Here is a 24,013-nt window from a genome sequence, read left to right on the forward strand (position 1 = left end):
AATATGGTGGATCTCACCAAGTTGAAATGAAGACCGTTGGCATAGAGACAACTTGCAGTGGCTTGATCAACAAACTCTCTTGCCTCTAAATGTCGTGTCCAGTGGATCTCTTTTGTGGGCGATAATTTCTACTTTTTACTCTTCCTCTTCCGGTACATGTTCTTGCAAGAATAGATGTTTTGGAGGATACTAGTAGTTCAATACGCAATTGCATTTTTTTCTTTTTGGATGGAGGTTGATAAGAAGTTTGTTTTGATCTTCTAACCAATTTATCAACCTCTTTTTGTTCTTTAATGAATCAGAATCCTACTATTTGTGCATTAGACATTCCTTTCCCATCCTTGCTTCCTATGCATATTCACATTCCTTTACCATAAGGGCCCATAAAATGAAGTCTGACCCAAGATTATGAGCTATTGAATGGTTTACTAGATTTACATACATTACATTTTCAAAGATATGATTGACCTTTTGTAACTCATGATATTCTTGGGGTATGTTTCCATAAAGGAGATCCTACAACAATTTTGAATTTATCAACTCCTTGCTCTCCTGCCTGAACTCAGACTATTGTTGACAACCGTTCTTGCACAATACAATCTAATTTCTTGCTATTATAAGAAATTAAATAAAATTAAATAAGAAAAGGCTATGAACATAAAGCATACAAGTGTAAAAGAAGATACAAAAATATTAAAGTAGACAACTAACCTCGTTTCTTTATTTCTTAAGCAAATTTAAAAAAACTTGAAAAATTCTTCCCAAACTTGAAAAAATTCATCAAAATGTCAAAAACAATCATTAAAGGACTTAAGAATGGGATCAAATGCTTACCTTAAATGCTTAGATCTCTTTTGTGGAAGCTATATGGCACCCCACCAATGGTCCTCTTTGAAAATAATCAACTTCCCTTCAAAATGCCAAAATGGAGACCAATCAAGAAGAGAGCTCAACTGCAAGCGAAATGAGATGAAAAAATAATGAATTTTCTATTAGGGTTAAGAGGGAAAAATGTTTAAGAAATGATATAAGTACATGTTTGAAGTTACTTTAAATTGTATTTTTTTGCTTTTTAATGTCAATATTGACTTTTTGTGGCTGGAGGCTTTCGGATGCGCACGAAGGTGCTGTGGACAATGCATTCACAGGGCATCCACAGGCCCAGGATGCACTTCCTAGAGGCATCCACAACTCCTTCGCTTTTGCTTATGCTTCCCCTTGCCTTCACTTTCGTATCCAATCTTGCAAGGAGCACATCGACTACTTAAGATTTATATTATATTATATAAGATATTTATATTTGTCTATGAAATTTCTATATAAATGCATATGTAGTTGGATAGAATATGTTTTTAATATATAAATAACCATCAACTTTATGTTCAGGAGTTTTCATTATCCACACACTCCATTACCTCCTGTACGACCATTGTAATTATGCCTTAATGATCGACAGGATGATGGTTTATGCTTATATTGGTAAACGCAGAATCATTTTGAAATATACAAATTTTCAAACTATATTACTTAGCATCATCACTGAAACTCCTCTTCTAGGTTGGAGCAATCATTCCAAAGCAAATGAAAAGAATGCCATCAAATTGTAATGTACACCATATCAAAGATGGCTCACTCCAAGTCACTAAACAAGAAAGTAATTAGGGCATAGGTTTGTAACGACTCAGCAAATAATTATTTCATAAGCTTAACAACTAAATGCAATAAATTGCTTACTTTTGCTCCGATTTCTTCATAAGTTGGAATGTAGAATCTAGATTATGTCATTGAAAAACCTTGAAATAAAATAAGGAAAAAATTCACTATACTTCTAGAGATATGTGCTTATAAAAAGGACTTTGGCAGAAACCCTACTTAAACAATAAAATAATTAATCTGATCCAGCTTCTTTGAAATTTGGACTGTGGAAACTTCAATAAGTTCTTGAAATGCCATCCATAAACAAAAAGCAAAATGTACCAAAATCTAAGAGATAAGCACCTCCCAAAATATATTTGGTCAAAATCCTATTTCTGTAATAAATCATTTAATTTTTGCTCCAATCGCTTTAAAATTTGGACTGTAGAAGCTTCAACTTGTCCTTGAAAATCCTTCAAAAAATTAAAAAGAACCAACTCGTGAAAATTTGTGAAATCAAATTTAATATCTAGTGAAAATTTGTTTAAACAATTTCTGAAATTAAATTTAATATATAAAAAAAACTTGTGAAATTAAATTTAATATATAAAATAAGACAACTTGTGAAAACTTGTCCTTGAATCAGTAAATTGACAACCTTTCAATTTTCAAACTTGATTAGATACAGTAGCAATAGATTATAAATGGCTAATACAGGCATGAAAGGATGGAATTCTAGTATAAAACAGAACCGTGAAACATAAATTATTTGTGTTTTTTGATCCAGATCTCTATGTTTTCTTGTTATAAAATTTATGCTGTTTGCTGTGTTGATGGGTTAGATTTTGCATGTTTGATTATATATGATGTCCATTGATGTTAACTTTTAAGTTGATGTCCCACCTTAATTAGCATCTTGTTTAAACACGCTTCAACAATCCATTACTTGTTACTTAAACCACTTGAGCGCTGCCAGTTTCTAATGCTTTGCTTATTTGTCAGAAGGAAGCCTTCTGAGAAGCAAAGACATTTTTTTCCATTTTTTCCTAAGCTTTTTAAACAGTATTTAAGCTTTTGAATTCAATATCTATTGTTTGGTTAAATGTAACTTACAGGTTCTCAATATCTTTCTTCAAAATGCTTGGTAGATTCTCCCTGCAGATTTACAGTGTGACAGCATAGGCAATTGGCTGAAAATAGGTGGAAAGTTCTTGAATTAGTAAGTTTCATATGAAATTTTTATTGAATAGATAAATCTTTTCGTCAATATAAAATTTAAAATTATAAGTACAGTCTTCCTTTCTTGCCTGTAAGAATTCTGATGTTTCTTGTGGAGTGGACTTTTTGGAAAGATATAAATGTGTAGTTGTTTGGGAATATATCATCCTCTGAAAACTATTCCTTCAATAACTATTTTCTATTTTTGGGGTTTTTGTTTATCATGGCCCATGGTTATGGAGACTATTTGATGGTAGATTGGAGTATCCTGCACTAATTTCTTTTTTAAGTTATTCACTTGTCATGTACTTTGTTTTGATTAGAATGATTTTTTTTTCATGATTTTATTTGGCATTTTGATTTTCAGGACTTTGATCATGTCACTGTGACAAAAGTTGGGAGGCTTAGGTACACAAAACCAAACAAATATTGGGTCGAAGGATCACACAAGAGAGTGAGTCATTTAAAGAAATATGATTTAGATAGATGATGATTTAAAGGAAATATGTTTGGATAATGATCTGATTGCTATTTTTCTGAGCCTTTTTTCAACCAAAATTGTCAAATACAGACAGAAATGAAGACAGAGTTATTGAATGTCAAATATAGTGGTTGGCTAACTGTTGAATTCTTTCTTTTTATGCATTTGGCAGTATACACCATGTGTGGAAGACAAAATCATGGGCATTGTAGTTGATAGCAGGGCTGATGTAAGTATTTTTGACAGATCATATCTAGAACTTAGCTTTGTGCACTTACATGTGCTTTGGAATTTATACCATGAATTTAAGAATGCTTTCCTCATGTAATGCCCCATACTGAACTTATCACACAAGTTTACAATATGAACAAGAGTTGATTTTGTTGCTTTTGCTTTTATGGACCTAACCAATAACCATTGTTATCTAAGCCCCCCAAAATTGGGCTTCATTGCCAACTACATGCCTGTTACATCATTTTTTTAACCTCCCTTTGGCTTGTTGATAGGATTAGCTTATTTCATTTTATGATTTGTCTCAATGATCTGCTCTAAGAGCTATGGCTCAATTTAGAGACATGACTATGTAGCCTGCCTACAAAAACAAGAGACACATCTATGTAGAAGATAAAAATCAATGGAGGCCCCTAGAGACCCAGAATGTAGGATTGCCCCTAGAAACCCAAAAGATAGAGGAAGTAATTCTCAAGATGCACACACACGCACACTTCTGATTACATAAGGTGGAAAATATTTCATCTATAGGAAAACCTTGAGGATAAAACCAAGTTGGTATTCTGCCTATGGTGTCATAAAAATGTTTGTACTGGTATTTACCAAAAGCAAACGAAACAGATCTGGCGGAAAAAGCATTCAACAATGTCGTCGAGTCCTCAACAGGTGGAAAATATGCACCACTTTGGCCACCTGGAGCTTACTCTTCCAGAAAGCATGATTTCGCCCCATATCTCATTCCTCAGGAAGATGACTCTTCTTGCAAAATCTTGGAAAACCCTATTAAATCAGAGGATATCAGGGAATAGGTCTTACTCAACTAGGAAGGTTCGAAAGAGGTAATATTCTGGGAGATGGAACCAAATTTTTTTAACTGTTCTTTTGTATTCAGGCTCATTTAGAGATTCAGTCCACAAATTCAAAGGTTGGTTCTGCTTAGATTATGGTATTGTTACTCTAGCTTATATTCCTAACTTCAAACCAGACCTCAATACTTGTGGTTTTATGCCCTATTGGATCACATTGCCTGGTTTACCCTTGGAATATAGAGATCCTGAGATTGTCGAGATCCTGGCTGATAAGATGGGCATATTTGTTTAGCATGATCTCATTCCCTTTGAAAATGTTCGGTTGCCAATCCGGGTGTGTCTACTACTTAAGACATTGCAACCAATCCCTTCTGAGATCAGAGTCCAATCTCATTGGGTCTCGTGGGTGCAACAAAACTGTTCAAGACGCTCAGACAATCCACTCTCATTCCTCATCCCTAGGCCATTATAACATTGATTGCAGGGGCCTTCCACATGACTCCTTAATGGTATGTGAGGACTATTGCTTAGACCCTACCAAATCTCAAACTGCAAAATGAGGCAAGGAGAGAGCATTCACTTACTAGAGTAGATGAGGTTCTCCTCAGGGTGGGTTTCCATCAAACAATGACTCAATACACTCTCTAGGAAAGACTTCAAGATACAAACAGGGAAACTCAAGATTTAGCATCAATCAAGGAGACACATGTAGTTCTGGAGGATGTTCAAGATGCTACAATTTCAGCCCAACCGACCGCTCATGCTATTGTCTCACAGACTATTAATGATCAACAGTCGGATAGCAGAGTACTAAGTCTTATAAATAAGGAAGTTATTTCTCAAGAGGAGACTAATAATGTTCTAGAGGTTTCTAATGGGGATAGCCATACCTCTACAGAAGGCCAGTCTCTGGGACTGAAATGAACCATTGGTTTATCATACTCTCCTGCAACAAGAGGTGGAAGTGGAAGCCTTCAATACAGAGACTTTAAAACCACTTGTCCTAGCAGAAGTTGGTGTTCAATAAACTGAATCTTATGAGGCAGAGAGCGAGGGCCAAGACCATTTTATGTCCTTCAAGGATTACACCGTAAACAGGAATCCGAGTCCTAAATGCTTTCGTTAAATCATTATTAGCATATCCTTCAGCTTCAAGGATCAATTTTATCTCATGGCATTTGCAGACAAAGTCTTTAACATTAGAGTTACAACTTGGATTGACCTAGTAATTCATTTCAAGGGGCATGTCTCCTCAACTGACTCTTTCCAAGGTGAGTCTAGTCCTTTGTCAGAAACACACTACTGCAATAAGGATCTCCAAGAAGGCATCACACAACACATCAAGTTTCACAATGCTCCAATAGATAGTTTGATCACATGGGCTTCAAATCCTGTAAATGATATCACTGTGGGTGCAAAGTCTGAACATGAATTAATGGATCTAGCTAATGCATTGGTTGGGTATGTTGCTTCTGAGCAGTATGATCTCATTGCCCAAGATGAAATGTTTGGAGAGTCAGCTTTCATTGCTTCCCCCATTAGTCCGTCACCGGGTTGTACAAGATCAGATAAGCAGTTAGATCTCAGGAGCTCGGAGGCAGACATGGCTCTCAAGGACAACCTGTCAAATGGGGCTCGACAAACTCAATATGATAGTTGCCCAATGAGGTCTTGCAAGACCCCTAAGGATTTGCCATTCCTTCCCTTGTCTCAAAATGATCCTTTATTTCAGAAGAATTTAGAGGAAACAAGTCTTCATCAAGAATCTTTAGAGGGAGAGGGAAAGCAAGCATCTAATTTTGGCTTCTCACAAACTTTATCTCTCCACCAGTCTCCGGTTTTTGTAGAACCTCACATCTCTTCCCCAAGACCAGAGGCAGTAAGTCTAAAAGCGCAAAAGCCAGGGAGGAGATTGCAGCAGGTGTTCAATCTACTTTTAGAAGAAAACTTAAGAAATGCAATAGAACTTAAGCATACTCAGGCTGTAGTGGTAATGGACATTTACTCTAATTTGTCCAAGCAAACTAGTTCCTTAAAAAGAGTCACAAGGAGAACTAGGGGTTCTCCTCGCAAGGTATGAAGATCATAACATGGAATGCCAGAGGAATAAATGCCTGTGAGAAGAGAGGGAGGGTCAAGAATCTTCTTGATAGCTCTCATGGTGATATTGTTCTACTGCAGGAGACAAAATTATCAGATGCTTCCTATCGGAACTCAGTGGCAAAGTGGCCTAACTGGCAATCAGCACACCTCCAAAGCTCGAGTGCCTTTGGTGGTTGCACTAGTTTCTGGAATCCCAAGTCAATTGTTGGCAACCTGGTAAACCAAGGTTTGGGCTGGCAACTTCTCAACTTCAAACATTTTGATGTTTCATTCTCTGTCATTAACATAGATGGTCGGACTTACACATTGGATAAGAAGAAACTCTAGGACAACATTTCATCTATCATTCAACTAAGGCTTGAACAACATTTTATCACGGGGGGAGATTTTAATGCTATTAGAAACTCTGCAGAGAAGAAAGGAGGGATCATAACTCCTGCAAAAGCCATGGAAGAATTTGATTCATTCATACAGGCCAACAACCTCTTTGATCCTTCCCCATCCAATGGAATTTTCACTTGGAACAACAGGCACATCTCCTCTCAGATAGCAGAGAGAATGGCTTGATTTCTTGTCTCACAAGACTTTTCAATCACCTCTGTTATCTTGTCATTTCCAGGGTCAGATCACTTCTCGGTTCAGTTAGAAATCTCCAAAATTGCTTCCTCAGATCTCCCTTTGCACAAACCTTCTTTCAAATTTGGAAGTATGTGGTTTATGCACCCATGTTGCTTGCCTCTCAGGCAATGGTGGGAAAGTGCTTCTCTGGAAGAAGGCACAAAAATGTTCCAATTCCACAAAAAAATACGGTATGTAAAAAAGCAAATTAAGTTTGGAACATAAAGGTTTTCAAGAATGTTTTTATTTGAAAAGAGGTGGTTAAAAAGGAGCTGGAAGACATCAATGAGCATGTTATCAGGCATGGGTTAGATCCTCTCACCTTTGCAAGGCAGAAAGAGAAACAAGAAGAATGGACTGAACTCTGTAATAAAGAGGAGGAATGTTGGCGACAAAAGTCCCGTGAACTATGGCTGAAAGAGGTGGACAGAAACATAAAATTCTTCCATGCTTCAGCTAAAAATTGTAGAGCGGCCAACACTATATTCACTATTAAAGATGCTGAGTTTGAAACAGTCATCTAGGATCCTGTGGGTATCCAGCATGAAGGGGTCAGATTCTTTCAAAGCCTGCTAGACCCTCCCCTGTGTCCTTCACAAGATGAGGATAAGTTGCAAGCACTGATTGATGCTATCCCGTCACTAGTCTCCCAACAAGATAATGAGTCATTATTGGCCCCTTTCTCAATGGGGGAAATCCATGGAGTTGTTTCTTCTCTCCCTCTGGACAAAGCTCCTGGTTCAGATGTCAATTGCTGGGATCTGTTGTTAGCTTTGGAAGAGGCTAGAACAAATGTGGCTATGCTCAAACACTTCAACTCCACTAATATTGCAATCATCCCGAAGACTAGAGATCCCCAATCTTTTGCTAACTACAGGCCCATTTCTCTTTGCAATACTATCTATAAGATTTTCACAAAGTCCATCTATATGAGGCTGCAACCTATTTTGATGTGCATTATTTCCCCCGAGCAAGGTGGTTTTGTTCCTGGTAAGGAAACTATGGAAGGTGTACTTCTAGCCCATGAAGCCCTTCATTCTATAAATGAAAATGAACTTCCAGCTTTTGTGATCAAATTAGATATGATGAAGGCTTATGATCGATTGAATTGGTCTTTTCTCATTTAAGATTTTTAAGGAAATTCGGGTTTGCCGAGAAATGGTGTACATGGATGAAGGCAATGTATATCTGGAGCTTACTTTTCAGTAATTATTTATGGAACACCTGCTGGTTATTTTAAATCATCTCAAGGAGTCAGACAAGGAGATCCATTATCTGCATCACTTTTTATACTTATGGTTGAAACTCTCAGCAGAATCATTACATCTTGGCACAACCAAGGTTCCTGAGTTGTTAAAATTGAGAGAACAAGCTTATCAGCTACCCATTCATTGTTCCAGATGATACTCTCTTATTTGGATATGCAAACATCTCAGAGGCAAGTCAAATTAAAGTAGTTTTGGACATCTACGCTGCATTTTCAGGTCAGAAAATTAATGTTCCAAAATCTAAGATTTTTTTCTTTAATATGAATGCTGATATCTCCACTAGAGCTAACAGAATTCTCAATTTTTCAAGGGATATCCTTCCCTCTACATATCTTGGCATTCCCTTTTTCATGGGTTCTAACAAAGCCTTGTACTGGAAGTCAGTTATTGATAGAATCAGGCAGCGTACAGTTGATTGGAAGGTTAGATAGTTGTCGCTTTCAGGAAAAATACTACTTATTAAGTCAGTCCTCTCTGCTATCCCGAATTACTATTTCTCTGTGCTTCAAGCTACTATTGGAATTATTACTTAGATTAAGAAATTTTAAGGGTTTCTTATGGACTAGTAACATGAAAAGGGAAACCAAGATTCCATTAATTTCTCTTCAGGAAATGGCATATGATAAACAGGAAGCCTGTTAAGGAATGTGGATCTGAGGTAGGGTTTTATTTTCCAGTTCTAATGACTGATTCACTATGAATGTAAATGGTTACAAAATCTTCTCTCAAGCAATAGTTGCAGAGATACATACAATGCTTTATGATCTTGATGTTTTCCTTGATTCTGAATCTCCAAGCAAACAATACTGACTTCTATTATATGTTGCAGGTGAATGTGTGTTTGCAGATTGAAGGTAATAACATGTGTTGTTGTGATGTCCTTCCATCGATCTGCTCTTTCAATATATATATAGTGTTGAATGGTCATTTCTGATTGTATAGACCTGACTCTACGTGCCCTTTGGGCCCGTAGGGTCATGTCTATACAATAGATGACCCTAACAAATAATAACCAACAGTGATCATAGTTAACAAATAGCAACTGACTAAAATTGTCAACCATTATCATAGTGACTGATTATAATTGTCGACCATTATCATAGTGACTGATTTTGATTGGTGATACCATAGGATATGCTCCTGATTACAATCAGTGATCTCAGATTACATTTATTTGTGGTTGATGATAACAGTTAGAACAATAATGAGATCCAAGGATCGTGTGACTGTGTATCCTTAGTCACCCGATCCCCCTATCAGTTTGCAATCTGAAGTATATAATGATTACCAGCATAACAATATTGATCTAATCAGATCGAACCAATATGACAATCGATCAGAACAATGTATGACTATATATATACATATATATATGCATCCATATGTTAGTCTGTGAAACACATCTTGAGTCATAATCAGATAACATATATCCAACTGATGCTACAATTTCAACAAAGGCGGGGTTGGTCTTCAAGATTTAACCAAAAGAACATGGCCTTTGGTGGGAAGCTTTTATGGTAGTTATATGAGCACCCTCAAAATAAATGGTGTCAAATTATTCAACAAAAGTATCTTGATTCCCAAGATCCTCGAGAGAATTGGTAACTAAAGACATCACATGGAAAGTAAGCAATGGTGAGAGAACATTATTTTGGGAAGACTCATGGAATGGCTTCCCTCCACTATCCTCGTCCTCTCCTTTGGAAGATGAGTGCATCAAGATCTTTGATTCCTGGGAAGGCAGTTTGGAAAGATCCTTGTCTCCTACCAATATCTGAAGAAAATAAAACTTCCTATCGATCCCTACTAAGGGAGAGGACAGTTTATATGTCAAATCAGCAAGATTTTGTCATGTGGGCTCCAGCAAAAGATGGGAGATATTCAATCAAGATGGGTTATAAGGTTGCCATGAAAATGAAAGAAGATAGGCCCTAGTGCAGAGCATTCAAATTCTATTGGAATGCTTCAGTCCTGCCCAAAGCAGGATGCTTTGCATTGTTAGCACTGCAACGTAGCATACTAACAAGTGGTAAACTGTATAAAATGAATATAGTGCAACCTTTCCAATGTGTTCTATGCAACTTAGTGGTGGAAACGATTGATCACCTTCCCTTGCAGTGTGAGTTTGCACAACAATGCTTGCTCCATATCCTCCAGAAAATCAATATTTGTATGCCATTATTGGCAACATTATGGGACCTATTTCAAAGTGGGCTAATTTTTTTCTTCATTCTTTCTATTCATGCATATGGAAATGTACAGCAGGAACAGTTGTATGGGCAATTTGGTGGGAAAGAAACAATCACATCTTCAAAAATGTTTGGGCTCCAATTGGATCTGTCTTGAAATCCATAGAATCATCAATTGTAGAGATAGCTGTTACTAATGCTAGATCTAGTAAGGAGCATCTTGTTATCACTGCTTGGGATATTGCACTAGCTAATAGTTGGGAAGGCCTCCCCTCTCCTTCAAACCAAATCAACAGGATTATTTACCAAAAAGATAAGCATAGGCTTGATGTGAAGTGGTCCCCCCTGATTGGAAATGTCATCAAATTAAACTTTGATGGGTGTTCGCATGGCAACCTTGGTGTGTCTAGAATTGGCGTTTGTCTGAGGGATCATAGAGGGGTTTTAATTTCCTTTATGGCTTAGGCAATTCATCCAGGAACAAATAACATGGCAGAAGCTCATGCCCTGCTTTAAGGTTTGTCCTTGGCGAAGAAAATGAAGATCGAGGATCTCCATATTGAAGGTGACTTAGTGGTTGCCATGCAAGCTTGAATTAACAGGTTGTCCGGGAGTTGGACAAATGCATACATCCTCCACTATGCTTGGGTCTTAATTGATTCATATCCCTCCATTTCCTTCTCTCATATGCTTCGTGAAGGAAATGGATTGGCTAATGCTCTTTCAAACATTGGATGTGACAACATACCCTTAGACTCGACAATATCAAGTGTGGCCTATTCCAAATATGCTCGCCTTTAAGCAGCTATAAAAATGGACAAAATGGGTTTGGATATTAGTTGTCCTTTTGGATGTGTTGACTCATCCAACTTTTACTGTTGAACTTGCGTATGTCAGAGCAATTCATTTTTCCTATCAAAAGGACAATAGAATTTGGCAGTTCTGTGACTAGTTGATTACACCCGCATGTCAGAATTGAGATCGATTGATTTCACCCATATGTTAGAATTGTGACCAGTTAATTACACCTATATGTTAGTTTTGTGACTGGTTGCTTATTCCCATTTTTGTACTTTTGGTCACTTTTAATGTGTTCAATTATTATCCCTACACATGTTATGATCCCCAAATATTTTGTTGCAAGTACATTGGGAATTTGTGGTGGTGACATAAGATGAAGTCATTTAATTCACATACCCTTCCATGATTACGATGGAGCTCGTACTCACATAGTACATCTCAAATCATAAATTCTCTTTTTACTATATAAATGCTTAATGAAGGCTGGGACGTGGGTATATTTTTTTTCACTGCGGCGTGATACTTCAACCAGTTATGTACAATCACAGTGAGTCATGCTTAAATCAATTCCCCTTACACTTCGTTGCCGATCTGTGTGAGCTTCTTTATATACATTACTTCATTGTAACAGTTGCATTTACTTGTCTTTTAGCTCCTTTTCCAAATATGGATATCTGCCCAAGAAACTTTAGAATCTGGCTCCAATTTGCTGCGTGGGAAAGGTTGTTTGAGGACCCGATTTCGAATATCCATCTTGCCCAAGCATTATCACCTTCTTGTCCATTCTGCTTCAAGGCCATCAAATGTATTATTGGTGAGGAAGTGATTGCTCCATTTTGAAAAAAACTCATATTTCCATCGCAATTGGTCTCCATTTTCTTGTCTCATATCATGGACATTGTTTAGTATTGGGTGGTCCTTGAAGATATTATCAATTTAACAATTTTCCCTCAAATCAGGGTCAGTATTGACCTATTGGAGCTTGTGAAACAATATGATCTTTGGAATGGTAGTGCATCGGTTGCAGGCATTTTCCCATGGGAACCCCTGAAGGATAAGTGGGAATTTATGTATATCTTGGACGGTATGCAACGAGCCATCCAAACTCGACATATGCACCCTTTCCAATTTGCAATGCAAAAAATGTGTTGGGAGTTTTCCTTCGAGATTTGCAGTATTATTTTTGCCAAGCTTCGAGCCATTCTAGCCATTCTTGGCCATGAATTCCATGTTCAACCTTTTGCTTATAGGGGTTCCATCTTGTGACTCTTGTGTTCTTGATGCCGACGTTTTCCATCCTCAAGCTTGTGTGGCGTCCCCTGTTTCAGTATACTCGATTGGTGGCTTTGTTGGTGTATTGACTCCCCAAAATAATGCTATAGATGAATTCACTGAGGCTTTCTCCAGTATGAAAATAGTTGATGCTGCTGATTCGTGCCCCATGACCCTCATGGAAGAATAAGTCGGCCCCTGAGATAATGTTTTGTCATAAGGATGGTTACTTGCAATCTCTTAGTCAACATCGAATTTTGCTGCCAGGACAATCTCCATTTTACAATGGTTTTTGCCCCTAGTATGTCCATTTTGCACTGGGCAGAAATGGTGACAACTGCAATGATTTACTCGAAACTTGCCCATTGTTTTATTAGCAAAGCCATTCATTTTGTGTTCATGACATCACACCCCCCTATAGACTTTGGTTCTGCACTTCGGTTCAGTGTTGAAGTAACCAGTTGTGGTTTTTTATATTTTCTTGCAACTGATTTTTTGGGCCTTCTACCACAATGCAATGCAACTTGGTTTGACTTAGACAACTAACCTGTGACTGATTCCTAGTTCGAACTCCAGGAGCACTCTGATTTTACCATCACGATCATTTGGACTGAGGGCAATCTTCACATGTCATATCACATATCTCTTCTATATGAATTGGTTTGTAATTACATCACAATGTTTAGTATGGGGTATGTGTAATAGCTTCAAATTTTATAGCCTTAAGGATGGTAAGTTGGTGGGATGTTTTTTAATGTTCTGTTTGTTGCCCAAGTTATAAGGGCATTTTCATAGATCCCACTATACTCTTTTGCTCATTGTGATTTGTATACTTGCTACCTATTCTTATGGGTATTCTTATTGGCCTCCTGACTATGTAATCTTTTGTATTTGGCAAGGATTGAGGGTTTTGTTGCTAACTCTTTTCCTCATGAACCTTGAAGTAGTGTTATTATAATATTAAATTAGTGGTGCCACTTTTGCCAAAAACAAAACTACTACTCATTATAAGTTTGTTGATTTTGCTTTTATGGACCTAACCAATAACCATTATTATCAAGACCCCCCAAAATTGGGCTACATTGCTAGCTACATGCCTGTTACATCATTTTTTTAACCTCCCTTTGGCTTGTTGATAGAATTAGCTTATTTCATTTTATGATTTGTCTCCATGAACTACTCCAAGAGCTATTGCTCAATTTAGAGACATGACTATGTAGCATGCCTACAAAACCAAGAGACACAACTATGTAGAAGATAAAAATCAATGGAGCCCTTGGATACCCAGAATGTAGGATTGCCCCTAGAAACCCAAAAGATAGAGGAAGTACTTCTCAAGATTTTTATAATGTGTGTGTATAATAGAGAACCAAAAATTGCAGTGATTCATGTGATTTAGGCGATTTGGTGATTCGAACAAGCCCAGACAATTTTTTCGAATTTGATAACTTGTCTCGGCAATGTTTTCTCAGAAATCACCTAACTTGGCGATTTTTGACATTGCCAAAAATTGGCAAACTCGGCCCCAAAAATCATCAATTTGGTAAAAATTCACCAATTTTTTTACGCATGTGATGGATTTATTGTTTATGTATGTTGGGCTTAGCTTCTATTTGATGATGTTAGAGTGTGTTAAAGTTATATTCAATAAAGGGTGCATGAAAGAAGCTTTATATCATTAAAATCTCAAGGGTTTTTTCACTTTGCCGATTCATGTTCGGTTCACGAGTCGAATCAGCCTTGCTGATTGCGATCCGATTCCGAGTTTTGATTCTTTGATATATACACTCATGATTAAATAAGGTGGAAAATATTTCATCTATAGGCAAACCTTGAGGATAAAACCAAGTTGGTATTCTGCCTATGGTGTCATAAAAATATTTATACTAGTATTTACCAACTAGTACTCATTACAATATTTTAAGAGGTAGGTTCTGAAATTTCTAGCTAGAATTACACAAGTTATGAGCTGTCATAGAAAAATAGGTTATTTATGCCATACAAGTAAATTAAAAATATGGTTTGTGTCTTGGCACACAACATACCCTCTGTGTCTTTGTCTCTAAAGCCCGAGGATCAAATTTAAGCTCTCTAATGTATCGTTTCCTTCCACTTTTTTCTCCTTTGCCTTGAGATGATCAAATGCCTTATTTTAGTTAAAGAGCTTCAAGCAAGGCTCAACCAACAGAATCTGTCGTAGCCAATGCATTACTAAAATTGCCATTGACATGAATGAAATGACTTTATTGTAATGGAGAGAACAGTTGCTAAAAATTATTTCTACTGAATGAATGATCTAATGAATCATCATTATCTGCCCACATTTTAACAAGTGTACATGGACATAAGACACAATTGTTTTTTGGAACACATAATTTTTACCTTATATCATAATTGGCATGATAATATTGTGTGCACCTAATGACATTTTACATGCAATGTCACTACAAGCATGTGGCCTTGAAGGCAAGGGATGGGGAAAATGTGGTTGGGTGTGGTGGAATCCTTTCTGCACACCCTCCAATGGAGGTTGCCCGCAGAGGCATAGGTGTCTTATGCAAGACAACCTCAAGGGATATTCGAGAAGGTCTTATACAAGACCTTATATTGTGTGCACATGGTGTTGTACATGCAATATCACTACAAGCATGGAGCCTTGAAGGCAAGGAATATGGAAAATGTGGTTAGGTGTGGTGGGAGTATATTCTGCACACCCTCCAATGGAGGTTGTACTCAGAGGTGTAGGTGTCCTATGCAAGACACCCTTGAGGGAGATTCGAGATGCTGCCATTAGGGTTTTCTATTCGACTGAAGGAGGTCAAGTTTGTAAGACAAGGCCTAAAGCTAAAGATAACTAAATTATCTAATTTAATTACATTAATGAATTGCTCATTCTGTTTTGTCTAATAACTATATCAACTCCATTAAAGGAAGGAGCAAACGTTTTAAATATACTCTTGAACTAATGCTAGTCCTTAGCCAACTTGCTAAGTAAATTTGCTATTTCCTTGTTTTCCATATTTAAAAATTCATTAGGCTAATAGACGAGTTCCAATTTCCTCCTGCAATATAATCGTTTAAGTTCCTCGAGAATGAATCCGACAATTAAATTAATATTATCTAATATAGGCTCTGATTACCTACTGATTATTTATAGAGGGACTCAATTCAGTCACTTGATAAAACTTCTGCGCTTGAACTTTTTAAAGCATCATTTGTCTTATCTATTTAGGAATGCCACTTTTGGCCTTCGTAAGAAATTTTCCTGCTACAGATTTTTTTTTTCTTTTTTTCATGAAAAAACTAGACTATGCCTATTTATGTTTTTTCCTTAGTTCGTTTTACTCATCAACGGTGTATTGGCATTTTAAGAACCCATCAAGACAATTAAATTATTAATGTCATGTTTAAGGAACCTCCATTGTAAGTTTGTGGATTTTCCAAAGACACATTGAGAGGACACAGATTCTTGGAAATGTCATCTTGAGTCTCCTGATGTGCATTTCTATATGGGGTAAAAGAAGGGGCCACATTTCTGATATGAAGCATTGAGTATTTGGGGTCAGAATCTGTGTATCTGGATAAGCATCAAAGTTTTTTTTCTTTTGAAATCATTGTAGTGAATTTGTAACTCAAAATAAAGAAGACATTTTACAAAGACCAGTCCAGAGTATCCTTTTTTTGTTACAATATGATTAGTATGTGGTTTTGTTACAGTTTCTTGCATTGTATATAGGCATTCTCAGAAACTGGATTTGTAATGTATGTAAACATGAAAGTGTGAGGTTCATGTTATTCAGTTTATTATTGCAAATATTTTTTCTCTTTGGCAGATTTATTACTACTAAATCAGGAGATACAGTGCTGTAGTATATATTCATGCATTACTTTGTTTGGAGTGCAATATTTTCCATGCAAGCTTGAGAACATTAACTATGAAATTGCTTTCCTACAAATTTAGAACAAATCCTTACTAGTGATGATCAAATGTTCATCATGTGGGAAAAATGTGAATGTGTCAGCTTATTTTTTGCATGGGATAAAGACTATATAATAATTCTTAAAGAAGATGATTTTCAAACAATTATGTTTGATTACAAAAAGGGACACAATAAATGACACCTTGCCTAGCCTCACATCCTCTTAATTTCAGACATTTTAGTCTTAAAATATTTATGAACCGGTCAAATGGCAACATAGTCGGATTCCAAAATTATAGGCTATGGCTGATAATTAAATTTGTTGACATTCAAAAACTGTTCTCTTCCAACCAGTCCAATTTTTTCTTAAATAAAGGTCTAATACAAGTCACCTGGGTAAATGTGTGCTTCCTAATAAGCTTCACATTTTATTAACATAGTCAGTGCTTTACATATGTTCGCCATTAAATCACCTGCACTCATATTTCTGTTCAATTTGCATTTTTTTTCAATATGTTTTTAAAATGGTATTTTGAACCTTTTATCATTAAGCCATATTCTACATTCTGTATTACTATAATGTGATTTCAGAACTTCCTAGTAGACATAAAGGGGCCCATGTTGGCTTTTTTACCAGTTCTCGCATTTGAAGGTGGAACAAGAAGGAATATACCAAAGTTTGAGGTGCGCTGTTTATATAATCTATTAGGTTGTTTCTTCTTTTGCAGTTTGAGCATGTCCTCTTTTTGCTCCTTACATTTTACTAACAGCTTCTTTTGTCAGCCAGATTGGTGCCTTGGTTTATACCCGAGTAGTGAAAGCTAATCGTGACATGAATCCAGAGCTTTCGTGCACTGATGGTCAGCTCATTATCTTAGCTTTGCTCCCAGCAAGTTATTCTTTTGCAATAATAAACATGGGGTTCTTCTTTTGTCCAAGTTTATCAAACTTCTTTTTCTAGATGAAAGATAACTATAATATACAAAGATCATGGTACAAAAGCTCTCTTCAAGTGAGAAGGCAGAAACAGGGGCAAGCTACATAATTGATTTTGAGATCTAAGAGATACATAGAAGCCTAATAAGAGTACAAAAGACATTTATAGCAAAGATAAGACTGAAACACCTCAAATGTATCAGTCTTTTTTTGGATATCAAAAGTTAGCCAGCTTTTTAATATTTATAAGAAGAATCCCTACAAGAAAACCTTTGATAGTTTTAAATCATTTTGTGGTTGATGTGATTCCCATTGGAATTGTTTGTTGTCCTTATTATGAGCTAACCCCTTAGACTGAAGTTGGCATCTAGAGGTAGAAGCCTCTACGCCTCTAGCCTTTTTTGATGGCTTCTAATAGAGGTGGTGGATTGAGAGTAGTAATCGAACCTCTCAATGGATATGTTAATCCATCAATAAAAGGCATAGTTCCAAGACTTACTGAGACTTGAGCTGGATGAGCTTCAACGAGTCTGGGGGACTTAATTGAGTCTAGGTGAGTTGCTAGACTAAGTGCGAGTGAGTCACAATGTTTAAACTTGGCCAAATTGAATCTTTTTGTTTAATTTTCAAAAATTTAATGCTTTTTCGATTTATGACCCCAAAATATACATGAAATGTAATATTTAACTCCCATCTTTGTCTTCAAGTTGTTCTCATTTCTTCAATCGAATATATACATGAAAAATAACATTCAAGTCGTTAGGATGTTTTAGAGTAGTTTCGGATCTCAAGGATTTACAATGCAAATTTTAGGTTTTAGAAGATCTTATAAATTTTCAAGCTTAGTCAAATCTCCTATCAGCTCTCTCGCTTTCTCAATCTTAGGCAGGGGTCCAATGAGGGCTGCTTAAGTAAGCTCTATTTTGAGGAAGAGGGTGTTCCTATTAACAAAAATATATTTTGCTATGGGATCATTTGGAATCTTATCCTCAAAAATAGGAGCACCTACTTTTTAGCGAGTGAGTGAAAAGGGGGTGGGGCTAGAAATTGCCTCACCAACTTAGGAATGCTTTTCGTCACTCGTTAATTTCAAAATTTTGCATTTTGAAGGAAATTATTTTTTTAGTTATTTTATGCACAAAATAGAGAAGATAGAAGTTATTATTTTCATGAAACCACCAACTTCTTGAAATTTTGAAGCTTAAATTTTTAACAGAATCAAACCACATAATTCATGAAACCGCTAGATATAAAATATTCCTAAAATATAGTAGGCGGCTCCAACTCTATTTTTTTAGGAAGCTCCCTTCCATGGAACCCAAACCTTACTCTATTTGCCGTGAACTCTTAACCTATCTCTCTCCCTATCACTTTTCTTTTATACCCCCCTTCTATCTCTATTTTCATGAGATTACTTGCCTTGGTCTTATTTTCATGAGACCACCAGCTTCCTGAAATTTTTGAGCTTAAATTTTTGAACTGAAGTAGACTGCATAATTCATGAGACTGCTAGATATAAAATATTCCTAAAAAATATCAAGCAGTTCCAACTCTATTTTTTTAGGAATTCTTCTTCCATGGGACCCCAATCTTACTCTATTTGCCTTGATCTCTTAATCTATCTCTCTCCCTATCACTTTTCTTTTATCCCCCCTCCTCTCTATCTCTATCTCTGTCCTCCCCCTGGCCCCCCTCCAGACACACAAACACACAAGATGTAGACCTATCTCTCTACCTCTCTCTCTCACCCTCTAACTCCGACAAGGGCTTCTACCCTCAACCTTGTTTTGGTTTTTCCCTAAACCCCTATCAAACTACATGTCTAACCAAATAAAAGGCCAATGATGAATTATGATCATAAAACATTATACATATCCCTTCTTGCAAACCTCTGCATATTCATAGTTTAAAAAATAATATGGCTGTGAGATCATCTAGGACCCGCCTTTTGACGCCTTCGTAGGAAGGATTCATGCTCCTTTGAGCAGTTGACCTATAGACTTGGAGTTGTTTTGATATTTGGTTGGAATATTTACTGTCGTGGATTTCATATTCAATGAGTTTTGTATACATTTGACAATATTTATATGCCAAGTGTGTTGTTTCCTTAAGCTACAATTTGTGTTTATACTTATATGATTGATGTATACTTGTGATTTGACCAATTTAGCTTCTATTTGATGATGTTATTGTGTCTTTAAGATCTATTTAATAAAGGGTGCATAAAACAAATTTTAAATTCTTAAAAAACCTCTAAATTTCTTGGGTTTTTACTTGGTCAAGTTTGTACATTATCATCGAGTCCCAAATCTGAAGTCGAGTCACCCTCCTGAGTTCGAGCCTAGTCTAGTCTTAGTGTTGAATTTGAACTAGAAGTAAATATGATTGCCGCAATTTATCAAATACTCAGAAAATAAATGACAGAGAATTTTATCCTGGGAAAAACCCTCCCGACTGAGGGAAACAACCCGGCCCACCACAAGATAGTTCCTTTATTAGATTTTTAAAAAAGAATTACACAAATTCTTCTCCTTTTATGACTTCAATGGTCACTGATCAAACAATTATTAGAGCTTATGTAACAAAAGAATCATCAAAGAGACACCAGGATACTTACAAAATTATCTTAGATAAATATCCTGATAAATCTACACCAAACTTGAAAGATTCTTGCTACTTCTCAAAACAGATATATAAAAGATAGGAACCATACAATATATGAATCTTCACTTTCAAAATTGCATGCTCTTTATATAATAATGCTGAATTAATGAGATAAGACTCCAACTTGAGAATATCATTTGCACTCCAAAAATGAACTGCCCGCAAGAAAAAGAGTAGTTAGAAATGATTGATGCCCGCAAGTATGAACTGATGCCATATATATTACAATGATGCTCGGATTAAATGGGTTGACGTGAATAGAAAAACTGTTGACTCATAAATACAATCATAGTTGAGCCAAAGCAATATCAAACTGATTCACGTTCGAGAAAGTCTCCACTGCTAGCGACGTCATGTCAACAAGCACGTAGCGTCCACATCATGAGAAATACAACACGATGCCAACAAGACTATGAGTCACACATGTCACACACAAATAATAGAGGAGCAGATATTAATCATCAACAATGATTAATAAGTCTCCGGCACAGTAGACATAGCAAAATTGCAGATTGAAAACTGTCATCATTTAACAGAGATATATGACCTCTATTGCAGCTACCTAATTCAACACTCTCTCATAGCAAGAAAGAGATCTTCAATGTCATCTTATGACAGGTCAACAAAAAATCTCATCTTAGATTTTCTCATCAAAATTGTTATCTCGGCATAACAATAGTTGCCATAGCTATTCCTAGAGGGTGAAATAAAAGCACAAGAAGTTTAGTCATGGAGTTGCACACATAACTTCCACCATGGCTACTCCCAGAGGGTGGATCCGCCATAGCTACTCCTAGAGGGTGGAACAAGAGATTTCACCTGGAACTTCTCTCGTAGAGAATAACTTAATAAGAAGGGATTGCACCTCGAACTTTTCTTGTAGAAAAGAATTCATCAACAATTCATCATTGCACCTCGAACTTCTCTCACAGAGGAAAACTCATTAATAAAGGATTTCACCTCGAACTTCTCTTATAGAGAATAACTCATTAACGAGGGATTTCTCTCCCAGCAAGAGCATCATTCTCCACAATAGCAAGCTTCTCTCAAAAGTATTAAACTTTCACTCTCGTAAGTGGCTTGGTGAGAACGTAAGCAGTCTGCTCGTTCATAGAAATATACTTGAGCTCAATCGCTTTCCTTTGAACCATATCCCTCAATTAGTGGCATTTACGTGTTTGGTTGTCATGAAAAATTGGGTTAACCGAAAGCTTTACACATCTCTGGTTATCACACATGATCACAATAGGTTTTAAAGACAGTCTAAATATTCTACAAGTAATTTACAAAGCCATACAACTTCTTTTGCAGCCATATATGCTGCAACATACTCTGCTTCAGCTGTAGTCTAGGCCACACAAGATTGTTTTTTGCTGCACCAAAAAATCATGGCTGAACCTAGGCTGAAACAACATCATGAAGTACTCTTCTTATCAGGCACACACCCTGCCCTATCTGAATCAGAGAACCCCTGTAAGCTCAGCTCTGCACATGAACTCTATTTCAATCCATATCCCACTACACCACATATAAATTTCAATACGTTTTTGGCTGCCACAAGATGATTTTGCCTTGGTTCACACATGAACTGACTCAATGTATTAACTACATAACATAAATCAGACCTTGTGTTAACCAAAGACATCAAAGAACCAATTAACTGTTTATACATAGTAGGATCAACTAAATCTGAAGTGGCTGCATCATCATACAACTTTTTCAGATTTGCTTCAAAGGAGTTATCATAGACTTACACTCAACATGCTAAATCTTTTCAAAATATCAGTTGCATATTTACCTTGACTTAATATGATTTCATTTGATCTTTGCCATACATAAAACCCAAGGAAATAGTGCAGCAAACCGATATCTTTAACTGAAAATTTTGAAGCTAACTCCTTACATTCTGCAATGAGATCATCATTACCAGTGAGAAACAAATCCTCAACCTAAAACACAAGAATCAGCATTTTGTCATCTTTTACATTGAAGCATAAATTAAGATCTGTATTATTCTTAAGAAAACTCAAACTTAGAAGATAGTGATCGATTCTTTCATAGCAAGCATGGGGAGCTTGCTTAAGGGCATACAATGGCTTTTTCAGTTTGCACACATGAGACTCCCTATCATGAATAACAAAACCCTCTGACTGCTCAATATATACTTCGTCTTCAATTATCCCATTCAAGAAGGTTGTTTTCATGCCCATTTGATGAAGTTTCCAGCCCTTAACTACTGCAATAGCTATGACAGATCTAATGGAAGTTTAATGTGCAATTGATGCAAAGGTTTCTTCAGTATATGCCTTGCTTTTGTTAAAAACCTCTAGCAACAAATCTGACTTTATATTTTTCTATACTTCGATCAGCTGCATGCTTAATTTTAAACAACCATTTAGACAAAACAACTGACTTACCTTTTGGTCTGGGAACAATGTCCCAGTTCAATGATTGACTGATATTCTTCCATCATCTTATCTTTCCATACTTGGTGATTTGAAGCTTCTTCACCACTTTAAGGTTCAGATGCAATAACGTGACTCAATAAAGCTACATAACCCTCATACTTATGAGGCCTTTTCCTTTCTGTAATAGTACCAGGAGAAGCTGCATATTGTTCAGCTTCTTCCATAATATATCTGGCCCACAAAGGTCTTTTCTTATTGGCTGAAGTATTACTGGGACCTGCTGAAATATCAATAGGATCAACATGAACAACTAGTTCACTTGAATCCTCTAAATCTGAATTCTCCCTCTAAAACTCTGAAAATGATTTGGATCAATCATTTCTAAATCTTGAGGATGCTCAAAGTCTTCTATATCATATTCCGTATTAGATTCTCTTGATTTTTTGCGCGCTATAATTTTATCAAAAGAAACATCCTTGCTGACTTCAATTTGTTTTTGACCTTGAATGTAGATTCTATATACTTTTGAAGAATCACTATAGCCAACAAATATTCCTTTTGTCTCGAGAGGTTCCAATTTTGACCTTTTCTCTTTTGGAACATGAATATAAATAGGGCAACCAAAAATTCTGAAGTAACTGATGTCTAGTGTAATACCTGTAAAAGCCAGGGAAAACTTTAAGAAATCCCCTCCCTGGAAAATGTATAAATTCTAGTGAATCCCACATTATTTTGGACAGAAAAAATTAATTTATACTCAAAAGCTTTTTTCATTTGGAAGAAAAAAGATTATTTGTTCTTGTGAATTCTTTTTCTATTCGTATAAAAATTCTATAAAATCTTGGCAAATCTATCATTATAGAGCCTAATTAATTATCAGACTTGAAGGTTAAATTTTGCCCACTTTTATCGCTGCAATTTCCCTCAAATTATTATATGGGGGTTTGGGGACAATGCCTCCAACTCCAAATTATTATATGGGAGTTTCGGGACAATGCCCCCAAGATGGGATCAAGGGGCAGCGGCCCTTGTGGAGTCTAGGGGTAGTGCTCCTAGTGTGTTCCCTGTCCTAGTACAGGGCAGGGTTGAGGGGCAATGATCCCGCAAGGGTTTTCAGAGGCAGCACCCCTGAAAGCTCAAATAAATTTTAGTATTTTAGTAAGATGTCTTACTTCATTTTATATCATTGAAGATATACTAACCTTATTTTTTGTAACCGTTGGATGATGCTGTATCAATGGCTTAAATTCTATTTTGGACCAAAATTTTAAAGGACACAAGGTTTTGCACAAAGTCTCCAATTAGAGAAACATGCCTATTGTTAAATGTATTTTGGGCTAAAATGGATAAAATCTTCCATATAAAAGATCTGGAATAGAGACACGTGTAAAATATTATACTTATCTTGTTCCCTAACCTTAAATCTTGACCACATAGTGGTGAATATGGTCACCGATTAA

General features: G+C 36.4%; 1 protein-coding gene across 3 annotated transcripts in view; it reads left to right on the forward strand.

The window, feature by feature from the left end:
* The window catches only part of LOC149537997 (uncharacterized), a 71,886-nt gene that overhangs the window by 3,026 nt on the left and 44,847 nt on the right, over positions 1-24,013 (forward strand). The window contains exons 3-7 of one of the 3 annotated variants that reach the window (XM_089799388.1): positions 3,221-3,307; positions 3,507-3,563; positions 9,193-9,217; positions 17,183-17,229; positions 17,333-17,405. In XM_089799388.1, coding sequence (XP_089655514.1) covers positions 3,221-3,307; positions 3,507-3,563; positions 9,193-9,217; positions 17,183-17,229; positions 17,333-17,405 — 289 coding nt within the window. Of the gene's footprint in view, positions 1-3,220; positions 3,308-3,506; positions 3,564-9,192; positions 9,218-17,136; positions 17,230-17,332; positions 17,406-24,013 lie in introns of all 3 variants that reach the window. The other 2 variants (XM_089799387.1, XM_089799389.1) reach the window with 2 other exon arrangements.

The sequence above is a fragment of the Cupressus sempervirens genome, chromosome 9 (genome assembly GCF_028749045.1).
Source record: "Cupressus sempervirens isolate cs-2001-9-10 chromosome 9, ASM2874904v1, whole genome shotgun sequence".
NCBI lineage: Eukaryota > Viridiplantae > Streptophyta > Pinopsida > Cupressales > Cupressaceae > Cupressus > Cupressus sempervirens.